This window comes from Camelus dromedarius, chromosome 1 (assembly GCF_036321535.1).
Source record: "Camelus dromedarius isolate mCamDro1 chromosome 1, mCamDro1.pat, whole genome shotgun sequence".
Classification (NCBI taxonomy): domain Eukaryota; kingdom Metazoa; phylum Chordata; class Mammalia; order Artiodactyla; family Camelidae; genus Camelus; species Camelus dromedarius.
The window spans coordinates 15830593-15845252 of record NC_087436.1 but is presented as its reverse complement, the minus strand read 5'-3'; the positions used below and the strand labels follow the sequence as shown (position 1 = coordinate 15845252).

At 37.0% G+C, this 14660-nt stretch overlaps 1 protein-coding gene across 5 annotated transcripts in view; it reads right to left on the bottom strand.

The window, feature by feature from the left end:
- Window positions 1–14133, bottom strand: part of LRBA (LPS responsive beige-like anchor protein) — a 620799-nt gene extending 606666 nt beyond the window's left edge. For 4 of the 5 annotated variants that reach the window (XM_031464854.2, XM_064490742.1, XM_064490851.1 and 1 more), the window contains exons 1-2: window positions 13629–14133; window positions 12861–13292 (exon numbers count right to left, since the gene is read on the bottom strand). In XM_031464854.2, the coding sequence (XP_031320714.2) occupies window positions 12861–13076 (216 nt within the window). In that variant the 5' untranslated portion in view covers window positions 13077–13292; window positions 13629–14133. The remainder of the gene's footprint in view (window positions 1–12860; window positions 13293–13628) is intronic. The other variant, XM_031464859.2, reaches the window with a different exon arrangement.
- Window positions 14134–14660: the final 527 nt, after the last annotated feature.

Below are 14660 nucleotides of genomic sequence, written 5' to 3'. Positions count from 1 at the left end.
TTCCACCAAAAAAAAAAGGTGTCTTCTGTACAGATCAGGGAACTATATTCAGTATCTTATAATAACCTTTAATGAAAAAGAATATGGAAACAAATATATGTATGTATATGCATGACTGGAACATTGGGCTGTACACCAGAAGGTGACACATTGTAACTGACTGTACTTCAATAAAAAATAAATAAAAATTTTTAAAAAAAATTCCACAAACTAATCTAGATAGGATTCCCACGAAAAAAATCCAACTAAATATTAGGTCACAATCCAATATTACAAAACAACCTTATAAACAACCCCCCACAAGTAGATGATATAAGTATTAGACAATAACTTAAATATTAGAAAACAAAAGCAGTATATTTTAATAACTAAAAATATAAAAGAAACAAGGCAGTAAAAAATAGAAGATTCTATCCTTAAAACAAGGACTATACAGATTTGAAGAAATTCTAAAAATACAGTCACTAAAATTAAAAACTCAAGAGGTTAGACTATAGCTTAGATGAGATGAACAACTCAGAAGAAAAAACAAGAATCAAAGGAAAGACTGAAAATATGAAAGATTAAGAGACACGAAGGATAGAAAGAAGAAAACCAGTATGTCATGTATTCTAAGTCCCAAGATACAAATAGGTAAAATGAAGAAAAGGCATTATTCATGAGAATTCTCCAGAACTAATGAAAAACATGAATCCTCAGACTCAGAAAGCACAACCACCTCTAGACAAGTTATGGTGAAACTATCGGCTCCAAAGTCAAAGAAAAAACTTGAAAGCAACCACAGAGTCAGATTATCTGTAAAGTTAATTTAGAATGATAACAGTGACAATTTCAACAACAATAAAAGAGACTAGAGGAGAACAGAATAGTATCTTCAAAATAGTAAGAGACTGACAACTAGAATCCTGCAATGAGCAAAACAATATTCAAGAGTAAGGGCAAAATACGGACATTTTTAAACAAATACAGAGTTTACCACTAAAAGACCCTCACTAAAAAGAACTGCTAAAGAATACACTTCAGAGCGAAGTAAAACCGAGAAATAGTGAGATGTAAGATATACTTGGAGCCAACCATTTAGTAAACATATTGGGAAATCTAAGAACTACGAAGAAATACAATCTTCCTTGTTCTCCAGTATTCAGTGCCCCTCCAAGCAAAAAGATTATATATACACCAACCTTGTGAAACTCACACATGGTATGGTAAACTCAAGCATGGAGGTGTGATGTCCTTAAGTCAATGAAATGTGAACGAAGTGACTTGTCACTCTGAGCAGAAGCTCTGGCCCTATTACACATGGTTCATCATATTTTCTTTTCCTTTCAAGGGCAATGAAAGCTCAATATTATACAAATGAAGTTTAAGGCAGAGAATGGCAAGAGATAAGCCAAGATCCAAATTACTTATATGTCATAGTAAAGAACTTGCCTTTTTCCAGAAGAGAATAGAAAACTATAGAAGGATTTTGGAAGAAAAACCAAATGGTCAGATTTTCACTTTAGACAAAACACACCAGCAGTTGTGGAGGGTATTTGATAAGAGAAAAGACTAGAGAAATAGGAACAGGAAGTTATCATAATTATTTAGGCAAAAATGACGAGTACTTGAACTAGGTTAGTGGTACTAGAGATGCAGAGGACGGAAAGGATTACAGAAATATTCAGTATTCCAAAACATATCCCAAACAGGAGCGTTCAAATTAATGACTGAAGGTTATTTAAGACCATATCACAGTCAATATGCTCTGTTCAATACAGCAAAAAAGAAAACAGGAAATTTAGTTCTACTGAAAAAGGTCAAAATAGAAATGTATTGGCAAAAAAAAAAAGAAAGTACAGTAATAATTCATCTACATGGCACCTATCACCTCATTCCAGATAAGGTGAAAGTATAGAAGAAAAAGCTAATAATGCACTGTATTTCACTTACGTATTGGCATTAGTCCTCCTAGATGGTTTAGATAGATAAGAGGGGAGAAGATAAAGAATTCCTTGTGAAAAATTTACAACAGCACCATCCTCTCCTATTAATGTAATCAATGTGGTCAGTATATAAAAGTCACAACAATGATTAACCTTCTACTTTCTCAGCATATCAACAGACAAAAATAAGAGCAGGGTGTACTGGTGAAATATCAGAAAATAAATCTAAATAAATTGAAGGACACAAGAATAACTGAAGAAATGTGGTGCCCAGGGGCTAAAGAACTTACACTGTAAGCTCCATATAGGTAAGGTCCATATTTGCCTTGTTCATTGTTTTATTCCCAGCACCATACTTGAACCCCATCTCTGCTCCATAAATATTCATTGAAAGAATGAATGGATCAATCTCACTGGAAATAGATGTTTACTTGTTTCATAAAAGGGGTAAGTCTAGATAAAACAGCAATATGTAAAAATGTCCCACTTTAAAATATTATTCATAGTGATTCTTTGACTTTGACATCTTACTTGAAAATTTAAATGTTAATCCCCCGTTAAATTCACACCCTAATCTACAGGAAAAAAGAGTAACCTTGTCTCTGAAATTTGGTAACTTTACCCAGTAAATTCATCATGGAAGCAAACCGACTTCAAGGGAAGGTCATTTGAATACTAGAAGCCCATTAATGCATCTTGACAAATACTGAAGACAACATCTGGTATTCTCTTCCATAACTGATTAACAAGAGCGTCATCCTTTCCTATTAATGTGCTCAATATGGTTAGTATATAAAAGACAAAAAAAGATGATTAAAATTCCACTTTTTTATACGATCAACAACATTCAAGGTCATTTCGATCATGCAAGCTAAGTCAACTAAATCTGGACTGAGAGTAAAAAGCAAACACCAGCACCCTGCATAATGATTAACTGTCATTAATTCCATCCAATTTGAATATCACATTCCTTAAAAAACCCCTTTTCCTAGTACACATTTTAGGTTATTTAAAAAGGAAAACAAACAAACTCTACCTGCCGCAAGCCAAATCTTGACTATGTTAGGCAAGTTTTAAACAGTCTAGATACCCTTCCAGACTCACTGTTCTATCACATGACTGAAAGATGCCTTAAGCCACTATTTCACATTTAAGGTTCTCTGCAATTATACATTATATATGGGTTAGCGGTTAAGAGCTCAGTTTGTAGATTTCCCGAGTCTGAATCTCAGCAATATTACTTGCTCAATACGACTTGAGTAAATTACTTATCCTCTCTCATCATTTATAAAGTGAATATTGCAACAGTACAGTCCAATCTGCCATAACTTACATCTTTGCCTTGAATCACTTTCCACAGGATTGTTAAAGAGTAGAATAATGTAGGTATAGTGTAGAAGTGAGGTTGGTCCGTGTGTAATTTCTTCCAACAGAATTAAAGAGAAATACTTAGCAATATATAAAGATCTTAAAACAACCTGAAAATTTACAGAACTACTTTCTTTTAATGCAAACACTGCCTGGTTTAATGATTGCAAGAACTACAGCTGACCCTTGAACAACACAGGGATTAGGGGGCCAACCCTCCACACAATCCCAAATCCACCTATAACTTATAGTCAGCCCTCCAGATACAAGCTTCCCCCATATCCTGGGATTCAACCAACATGGATCACAGAATACTGTAGTATTTGCTACTGAAAAAAATCCACACATACGTGGATTCACACAGTTCAAACCCATGCTGTACAAGATTCAAGTGTCTATGCTTTTTCCACAACATTAAGTATCTGACAATCTGCAAGTACAGATGAAGAAATGCAAAGGCATTTCCCCCTGATTTAAAGCAATGAATTAATGAAGAAAGCTACACCTTGGATCAGATTTTTTAGTACCAATAAAAATTTTCTCTGTCAGAAGCTAAAGAAACCAGACCTACATCTCAAAGATAGAAGCATAAGTTTCCAGGGTTAATACCACAAGTGACTGTGATTCAAAGGCAAAAACATCAGTAGAGAGGTAACCTCGCTAGTATTTTCATTAAGGTTATTATTGATTTTGCTAGTATTCCAGTTACAAAATTCCAGAGGTTTTGAATGGCCCACCTCAACCCTATTTTTACCCCCATAAGCCCTGTTATTTTTAGTCCACTGTTGATGAACACAAGACATTTTGGCAGAAACACCTACACCTATCTGATTGTGACAATTGTGAGAAGTAAACTGGATTAATAAACATGTCAAACAGAACCTGCACACTCCATAAATCTTAGCTAATGCTATGATCTATTATAACTCAAAAATAATTAATTAACTTCCCTCAAAAGCACACAAATTATCAATACATTTTATCCCTACCTCAAGAGCCACAGATCATCTCACCATTACTGAAAATTACAACTTACCCCCCAAAAGCTTGAAAAACAATTAAGAACCATAAGTTCACCAAATGTTTTAGTAAACTATCAAAATAACCCACTCACACTTCTGGTCACAGGCAGTGCCTCGCCCATCCACTGACAAGAAAGTCATCTACAGTAAGGAAAATTATTCTGAAATGCTTTGGATTTGGGGTCTGCTTTATACCTATTAATCTCACAATAGTATGATCTAAGAAAATGATTTCGTGATAGTGTTAACAATAATTTTATAATATCTTTATATAATTTTCTTTAATAATACTTTCTCCATTTTAGATACCAATGAGCCTCACTGGCGCCTACTGACTCTAGAAAAGGTCTGTTGCTGTCCCACTGAAACTGATTACCATATTACTATAAGGATTAACTTTTCAAGTTTAATGTATTAACATTAAATCAACACTTAAAAAATGCTTTGTGTTAAAAAGTTTTATAAATGTATGTATAAGCTCTGAGATAAATGATTATTTTTACTCATGATAGTGAAGACCAAAAATGATAAAGATTGGCTTCAATTAGGTAATATATATAGGATTTAAGATAATATATTTATATTACTTATGAGAAAAGTCTTTTCACTAGAAACAACAAAATACCTCATCAGGGGCCATAGCTATAAGAGATTTAATGTACTTTATAAATAAAAATACCACACCACTGAAGTCATTAATCATGAACAAAGATCTTATTAGGCAAGGAGAAAATCTTTTTCAGCTCAGGCAACAGATTTATCTCTAACAAAAGGTAAATAATTGAGACCTCATCAGTTTTTCATCTTTCTGTAAGAATTTACAGAGAAAATACGGCCCCGCACTTCTCTCTAAAACTAAATTACTAAAAGACTGATGAGATCAGTCTGAGAAATAAATGCAAAAATCCAGGTGCAACAGAGACAACGAAGCTCATAGCTTAAACATCAGATCGTTACATAAGTTTAAAAGTAATTTGGTGTCTAACTTCCTACCCAAATTAAGAATCCACTCTATAAAATCCCCAACATGCAATCTTCTAAAACATCTAGTAACAAGAAATTCTTTACTTTATAAAGCACGTTTTAATCACATATATTATTCTAAGACAAATCCAATTAAATCTTTGAGGAATCAAAACAGATATACGTACACAAAAAAGCTTTAGAATCTAAAACTAGGAATGTTTTATGAAATTAGTTTAGTCAAAAACAAAGAATTTGTGTACTCTCAACAGTGTATTTCTTTGTACCATTTCCTTCTTTTATTTTGTTTTTCACTTCATATTTTGTCTCAACAGCTTTTAAACCGAAGACTCACTGATAGGTTTCTGAGTATATAATTCCATTAAATGAGAGCTAATGAAATAAAACTAGAGTAAAAGGTAAAAACTACTTAAAAAGCACGTTATAAGAGTCTACTTTGAAAATAATGAAACTGCTCTTATTAAAGGCAAAACAGATACTAAGGGAATTTTAAATTATACAATGAAAAATGCAAGTCACCTGACAAGCATCTTCATAAGAAATAGAAAACAATAAAAGGAAAATAATGCCATTCACAGCAACATGGATGGACCTAGAGATCATCACTTTAAGTGAAGCCAGAAAGAGAAAGAAAAATACCATATGATATCACTCATATGTGGAATCTTTAAAAAAAAAAAAAGAGGACGTAAATGAACATATTTACAAAACACAGACTCAAAGACATAGAAAACAAACTTAATGGTTACCAGTGGGGAAAGGAGGTGGAAAGGGATAAACTGGGAGTTTGAGATTTGCAGATACTAACTACTATGTATAAAATAAATAAACAAGAAGTTTATACTGTACAGTACAGGGAACTATATTCAATATTTTGTAGTAACCTATAATGAAAAAGAATATGAAGATGTATGTATATGTATGACTGAAACATGCTGTACACCAGAAATTGACACAACACTGTAAACTAACTATACTTCAATTTAAAAAAAAAAAGCGTGGGAAAAAAAGTTTAGGCTTATATACACACTACTGTATATAAAATAGATAAACAAGGATTTACTGTATAGCACAGGGAACTATATTCAGTATCTTATAATAACCTGTAATGGAAAAGAATCTGAAAAAGAACATATATATGTGTAACTGATTCACTTTGATGTACACCTGAAACTAATAACATTGTAAATCAACTATACTTCAATTAAAAAAAAAAAAAGAAAAGAAATACGTGTTAAGATTTTAACAACATACCTTTTGCACAAGAGAACAATAGCTACTAGGTTTCCTAATGAATATAATTTATTTAATGAAGAGATTAATTTAATTTAATTTAATTTAATTTAACGAACACTTTTAAAGTACTGACAAGCACTGTGAAAAGTTCTGGAGGTACAAAGATAAATTATTGCTTATCTAAGTATGTACTATAAAACAATAATGTATCCTGGGGGAAGGGTAGCTCAAGGGGCAGAGCACATGCTCAGCACCCAAGAGGTCAGGGGTTCAATCCCCAGTACCTCCTCCAAGCAGAAATTAATGAAGAATGTATTCTGGACATTTTTCTTTCAAGCACAAAAACTATTACAAATATTGTAGAGTCTATACATGAAAAGGAATACTTTATAATATAAAAATTAAACATATTTGATCAGTTCAGGTAGGTCAGTATGAGCAACAAAAAGCTTACTTAGTTTCCCTTTCTGTGAATTCACAATCAGAAAAAATTTCAGATTTTTCAGTTCTCAACCTATTTAACATGGACCTATTTATTCAAACGGAAACAAGACTGCATACCTGCAGAAGCCAAAGTTATCAATTCTATCACTTCTAAGAAATATGAAGTTATTATTATAATGCACCAATTCACCCAAATGTCTTTTAATTTTCTACATTAATAAACAAGCTAACAATATCTACTCATGAGCTATATAAATACTTATATACTTTAAAACATTTATCCTCTTCTGGACATTTCAATACACAAAAATGCCTACAGAAACACTTTAATAGCAGCAAAAAAAAAAGCATTTACCCAAAAATAATTCATCTCCTCATATATTCAAAACTACAAAACATTAATGAAAGAAACAGAAAGAGAAACTGGCAAGCTCATCCTACAATTCACATGGAAATGCAAAGGACCTAGAATAGCCAACAATCTTGAAAAAGAAAAACAAAGAGGTTATACATCCCTATTTCAAAACTTACTACAATGCTACAAAAATCAAGACAGCTTGATACTGATAGAAGAATTTACATATAAATCAACAGAAAAGAATCAAGAGTCCAAATAAATCCTTACACTTATGGTCAACTGATATCTGGCAAAGATGCCAAGGCAATTTAATGGGAAAGAATAGCCATTTCAACAAATGGCAGTGAGACAGTTGGATATACATGTACAAAAAGATGAATTTAAACCCTTGTCTTACCCTTCTTTCACATCATACAAAAATTAACTCAAAATAGATCATAGACCTAAATGTAAGAGCTAAAACTATAAAATGTCTTGAACACAGGATGTAAATGTTCTAAAATTAGATTGTGGTAATGATTACACAACTCTGGAAACTTACAAAAATCAATGAATTGTATACTTAAAATAAGAGGATTTCATGGTATGTAAATTAGACCTCAAAAAAGATGTTTAAAAAACAAGTCACCTCTACTTCAATTAAAAAGTGATCTCTAAAAATGATAAAAGGTATTAAATAAATTCCAAAGTAAGACTGACATACTATATTAAAGAGCCATTACAGCTAATAATGGCCATATAGAAACAAAAAAATTAATAGGTTGGAATATGATGATTGTAACTATGTAAAATTACAAATACTACAATAATAGCAAATAGTTATAAAAGCACTTAATGTGCCACACATTATTCCTGGATGCTTTACAAGTATTTACTCATTTAATCTTTGCTACAATGTAGTTTCCCCATTGTACAGCTAGGGAAAGCAAGGCACAAAGAGGTTAAAAAAAATTGCTCAAGAGCACAAAAGAGAGTTAAGATAATGATTTTTTTTTTCTCTTTACACAAACATCTCTAACATGAGTATTATTATGCATTTGAAAAAAGAATAGTGGACATCACTGGTGGCCTATCCAGCATTCATGCACCCTTCGAACTTCCTACAGATGTCTGTGTATTCACTCGTCCCCACATAGCCCAAGTTCTTTAGAGGAAACTGACCCCATCCTCAGGTAGAGGAGCTGGTCCTGATTTGCTTAAGCCAATCAGCACATTTCAATGGCCACAGTCAAGAGTGCAGTGGACTGATCAAGACTCTTGTCTGGAAGGCTAGGACAGAGAGACTCTCTCTCCCAAGAGATGTGAACAAGAATACACAGGGACCCAACTGCGGTGGCGGCCATCATACAACCATGAGGGGAACAGCAACAGATGGAAGCTGACATCACAGAGAGAAGAAAAGCAACAGAAAGAAACTGGTCTTTAATGTTATTGTTACTGTAAATCTTGCCCTACCTTTGGACTTCCAGATAAATGAGCCTAAAAATCCTTTTCATTGTGTTTAAACCAGTTTGAGTTTTCTATTATAGAATGACACACAAACTGATGGGGGGGGGAGCCCATTAACAAGCATGTTTCTAGAATAAATTACTCAGGAATTTATTTATGATGTCAAGTATTAAGGAGGAAATAATTCTAGATACATTAAAATAGAAACATGATGAGTACCTTTCATATAAAAGCTTAAAAAGAAACTACCTGCAATTCTGTGTGTCCCAAACAGTATTTTTTAATACTTTGACATTTAAAATTTTATTTTTTAAAAATCTAGACTTCTAATTCTTCCTGAAAAATCAAAAGGTACGACATCACTGGGCCCATGTCACTACAGGACAACAACCAGCTAAAATGGAACAGCAGCTGCCCCTACAAGTATACTTTTTGTACACAGTCAATACAGACGACGCCTTTGTGTGATCTGCTCAGCTCCTGTAGGTATTAAGAGTTTGCACCATTAATATCTAGCAGAACCTGTATCAAATGCCATATAATGAGTAATGAAAAATTATATTCCATCTTCTAAGCTTTAATATTTCAATTAAAATAATAGTTATTTTTAAAGAAAAAATTTTATGAAAACATGTATTTGACACCAGCCCATGGGAAACACTATTCTTGAATTAAGTCTCATTCATTGCCTGTAAATACCTGGTGGGAGCCTTAAACTCAGAAGCAACTTCCTGAAAACAACCCAATACATTAATTATTCTGGGTCTAAAAGTATGACAAATTACTTCAACATACAGATGGAGAAAAAATAAAATGGTTTTAAACTGCAACAAGAAAACTGTAAAGGTTGACCAAAAGTTTGAAACACTTGAATACACAGGTGTACTATTAATTAAAACTTCTCTATAAAACAGATTTGCAAAGGAAATTACAAGGGTGGTAAATTCCAAAGAAATTTTTAACAACAGTGTTAAGGTCAAGCTACATTAGCAAAGTTAGGGGCAACACTTTGTAAAGACCTCTGAAGTTATACGGCTCTACCAGTCACTATTTGGACAACTCTTGGGGAGGGGAGGTTGTTTAATTTTAACAGTACAAACTATCATTTAAAGTAACTAATATGTAATCAGAATCAGAAAGACTCAGTAGAATAATATAACCTATTTTAATAAAATGCCTGAAAAACAGGAAAAAGTTATGACAGCTGTGAATAGTTTAAACTTACTAACGGAAAATCCAGTGAGGAAAGGCTAAGGAGGAGCACACAGGAGGATTCAGTGATACCAGTAATAATGCCAGCTCTTTAAATTACATGGAAGTTTCACAGGGCTTATATTGTTGTAATAGTTCATTACATATACGTTACATATTCTTTTGTCTGTATCCTACTTTTCACAATTTTATAAATTTTAATCCAACATATTGACTGTAAAAAAAAAACACAGGTTTATAATCAATTTTCTGCATCCACATTCTGAGTGAAAAACCTGACTGAATAACCTAAAAAAATTTTTTTTTACTTTTAAGGCGTTTTTTAAGCAGTTTTTAAAAAGCTGTTTGAATGGTAAATAAGTGAAATCTGAACAAGGTTTCACCACTCTTATTTAGCAGGACCAATGATTTTCCCTTACATTGGGGAAAGCTGTGCCTAAGCTACAAATACCTGCTTAGGGAAGCGAACACTACCTCAACTAGAGACAGGTGTGTTGTATTCCTAGACGGGTTGCCATTCTAAGAAACACTAATCTGTCTCACCTTTCAGTGTTTCAGTTTCCTCATCTATCAAATGAGACCTATGTATTAAAGAGTTGATGAGGGAAGAATTCAAAAAACATACGTAAAGCACCTGGCCCACAGTAAACTGTAATAAGCTGTTTTAAATCACACTTACTATGAGCTAATCTTTTTCTTTGAGTAGAACTGAGACTAAGGCCAATCAATTAGGAAATACTTAAGTGCAGAAGTACTAACAACACTGAAATGGACTAGCTTACCAGATTCCCAGTATTTCAGTTCCCAAGATTCTCTAAAGACTGGCCAAGACCCTAGATAGCCAGCAAGGAGCCTGAAAAGTATTGTAAGGGAGAATGGAAAGAAAAGAACTAATCCAATCCCTTCAGCAACTTTCTCTGCTCTACGTGAGAAGAGAAGGATGGTGAAGAGGAGGTGTAACTGAACAGATTTTCCCTCTCCTTCTACCCAGACACCTACTGCCCCCACCCCAAAAAAGTAGCTATGAAGGACTTAGGCAATAACCTTAAAATCTCTACCAGGCCTACAGTGTAGGCAGCATGTAAACAAACTATTTTACTACAGAACTTGGATTTTCCTTAATGATTAAATGCAGGTGACTCATGTGTGGTCATCCACCTCCACAGAGGACATTCTAAAGAACAGAGGAGTTGGAATCCTCCTCCTGCCAGAAGAATGCTGTGTTTCACACACGAACAACTACTTATGGACTATATCACTACCGCAGATTTCTCTTTATCATCCAACATATATGAGGTTTAGAAAAAGAAAAAAAAAGTGAGAAGTTTTCAAGTCTGTTTTGAGGTAAAGGAATACAGCAATTTGCTATTTAACTCCTTGAGATTCACAAACTTTCAAAGTCCACATACACACAAGATCCCCAAAATGCTTACAACTATTGAAGGTAGATGGAAAGACACCAGAGTTCATTATACTGTTCTATTTTTGTGTACTTTTGAACATTTCCATAATATACAGTTTAAAAAATAGGTATATGTGTGTGTCAGTATTTGCATATTAAAAAACCACCAACACAACGAACTAGTAGAGAAATACTCTATTGTTCAAAATTTTCTTACTCCATAGGTAACTGAATTTCATCTAGCTACTTTCTCATTCTGGAAGTAGTACCACAGGTGACTCGCCTATTAGTAAAGGCCTAATGAAGGAAATAATTAACTGTCCTAAATAAAACAAGTCTCACCTTGAAAACATAGAGGCAAAGGGGAAAGGTGCTAAACAGTTACTAAAACTACTGTGCATTCATTTTTGTTCCCATCTGTTATCTTCTAACACAGGTGAGTAGGTGGAAAAGGGGGAAGTATCTTAAGGCCAAATTTTACTTTTTATTCTTTACTTTGATGGGCAACAGAGATTTGAATACAGAAGCCTAAAAAGCCCCCATTAGAAATAACCGTTTCTAAGACTGGAATAGGGAAAAAAGGAAGTATTTTATATCCACCTTTTAAAAATAAAATTCACAGCTTGTAGTAGTATAACCAGCAACCTCCAATGACAAACACACTTTGCTGATAAACATGAACTCACAAAACAAAATAAATAAAGACTATGCTATTTCTGCTGCAATCCTCTTTTTAAATTGCCACTCAATTTTCACAAGATGTAACCTCACATTCATTCCAAAACTTAACTTTTGTTAGTTATGTCAAAAAACAAAACTAGTCAAAATTAAATACAAATGCTAACTTCGCAGTATATTAACCTTTCATCAGTCCTATAAACAAAGATTTTCAGTTCAAAAACATGGCAAAACGTGACTCAGGCAGACTTAGGGTGGGTGGGTATAGCTCAGTGGTAGGGTGCATGCTTAGCATGCAGGCATTTCTGGGTTCAACCCCAGTATCTCTATTAAAATAAATAAATCTAATAAATAAATAAATAAATAACCCCCCCAAAACAAACAAAATAAATAATTCTAGCAGAATCAAAAAAGTAGGTAGGACTACCATTTACCTTATTTCTCAAGTCCAAAAAAAGGTCACAAAAACTTAGTTAAAATGTCAGAGAAATGCAGGGTTAGATACACAACCCAAGGGGAAAAAAATTATAAAATAAAACTCCCCCAGTAAAATCCCCCATAATACTTCCATAACAATTATTTCCTTAGTACACTTTCAGAAAACCTGGAGCACCTAAGTTTACATAATTCTCCTTAAACTGAAAAGTACAGGAAATTGTTTCATTTAGGTCAGGAGAATTTCGTGTTTCTATCATCAGCCTGGGGAAAGCACATGGCTCCAGCTTTAACATCTTGTTCCCCAACCCACTGAGAATACAGGCTTGTAAAACAGATCTACTTACCAGGTTAAAGACAGTTTCTACAATATCCCTATTGGATACTTCTCCAACTTCAACCAACCCCGTCAACACGGCGAATTTCATTCTGATGCCCCTGATGGGGAGCCCTGGTTTCAGGGACAAGGTACCCCCTTCAGCAGGGGTTTCTTCTTTCCCTCCACCTCCCCCGTCATCACCTGTTGGTGGCGGGGAAGGGACATTATTGTCTTCACTAGCCATTGCTAGTTCACGAGGACAACTCGGAGTTACTCTGGGACAGCAGTCGCTGCACGAGTATTAAGCATACAGACGCGACGCAAAACGAGAAGGGTCACTCTTCCAAGTTGTGGAGAAACCCCAAAAGCAGTTGATGTCGAAAGTCCTTGGCGTTGCCCTCCTCCTCTTGGAGAATATTTGTCCAATCTCTCTCCCCGAGGCTGACAACAACGCCAAACCCTATTGGAAGATTAGATCAATGTTAAATCGGCTAGGTTTTGTCTTGGGGTTTGGGGGGGAAAGAGGGGAGTAGCTATTGTCCGTCAAATAAGTTCCTACAGGGACCCCACTATGAGCCACCCGCTTCCCCGCGGCCCGAGGAGCTGGGTTCTGAGCCAAGGCGGGTTCAAGAGGCCCGGGAACAGGTTCCCTCCTCCCCCACACTCTCGCAGGTTCCAAGCGCAGGGCACGCTCTCCTCACAGGTGCACGTAAAAGGAACTATCGCCAGGAAAGGAGGGGTTGCAGGGAAGCGGGGGGCCCCCAAGCTACCCTAGAGATAGAAAGTTCCTCCTCACCCAGACACTCCGGACTCGTCCTAGCCCCCCGCCCGGCAGCCGCGAGACGGAGGTGGCGGCGGAGATCCAGGGCAGGAAAGGGCGGGGGAAGGGTGCGGTGTTATTCTCAACGCTCGGCCCAGGGGGAGGAGTAGAGCACCTCCCAGGCACCTGAGGTCCGACGGGCAGAGAAGGGGAGGTGTGTGTGGCGGCCAGAGGGAGGGGAGGCCCTGAGGCAACGGCGAGGAGAGGAGGGAGGAGAGAGAGGTCGGTGCACCTGGTCGTAGCCTTCAAGTTTCCCTAGTCCGCTCCCTGGGAGCCCGCGACTGCACAGAACTCCACGGCCTCCTGGCCCGCCCCACGCCTGTGCTCAGCCCTTGCAAAAACAGCCGCTGAGGGTGCTGTGGACGCCGCAGCCGAGGCTGCTGCCGGTGGTGAGGATGCTACTGCCACAGCTCGCCCCGCCACGGCTCGCGCGGCTGTCCCTGTGCCCAATACAGCTGCTCCCCGCCGCCATGACAGCGCCGAGGGCTGCCGGGCGCGGCGTGCGCGTGCGCGAGCGCGCGGGGCGGTGGGGCGGGCGGGCGCGAAGGCGGAGGCGAGCGCGCGGCGGGGAGGGGATGCGCGGGCGGCCGGAGGGGCGCCGGGCGCGGGCTTGCTGTTCCCACAGCTTGCGAGGACGGAAGGCCAAGCGGGCGTGCTGCACAGGTAGCACCAGGTGTACTCCTGGCTCGGCCAGGAAAGACTTATTTCCAGGAGCCGACTCTTCCCTCACCTCCCACCCCCGGACCTGGGAATGTGCCTTGGCAAGTGGTGAGGCAGTGATTCTGACGCTCCTTCTGTTGTTAAGTAACCGTAGGGTCTCCTGGCGCGGAGGGAACCCGCCTCACGTTGCCAGGGTGTCTTCTTGGACTTGGACAAGGACACCTGAGGGACCGCTACGAGCCCGAGAGGAAGCAGCGCCGGAGCCAACGAGGCTGCTTTCCGTGTCTAAAGGGAGCAAAGTCCCCACCCCTGACTGCTTTCAGCTGCTGCCAGCCCGCCGCGCTCGGC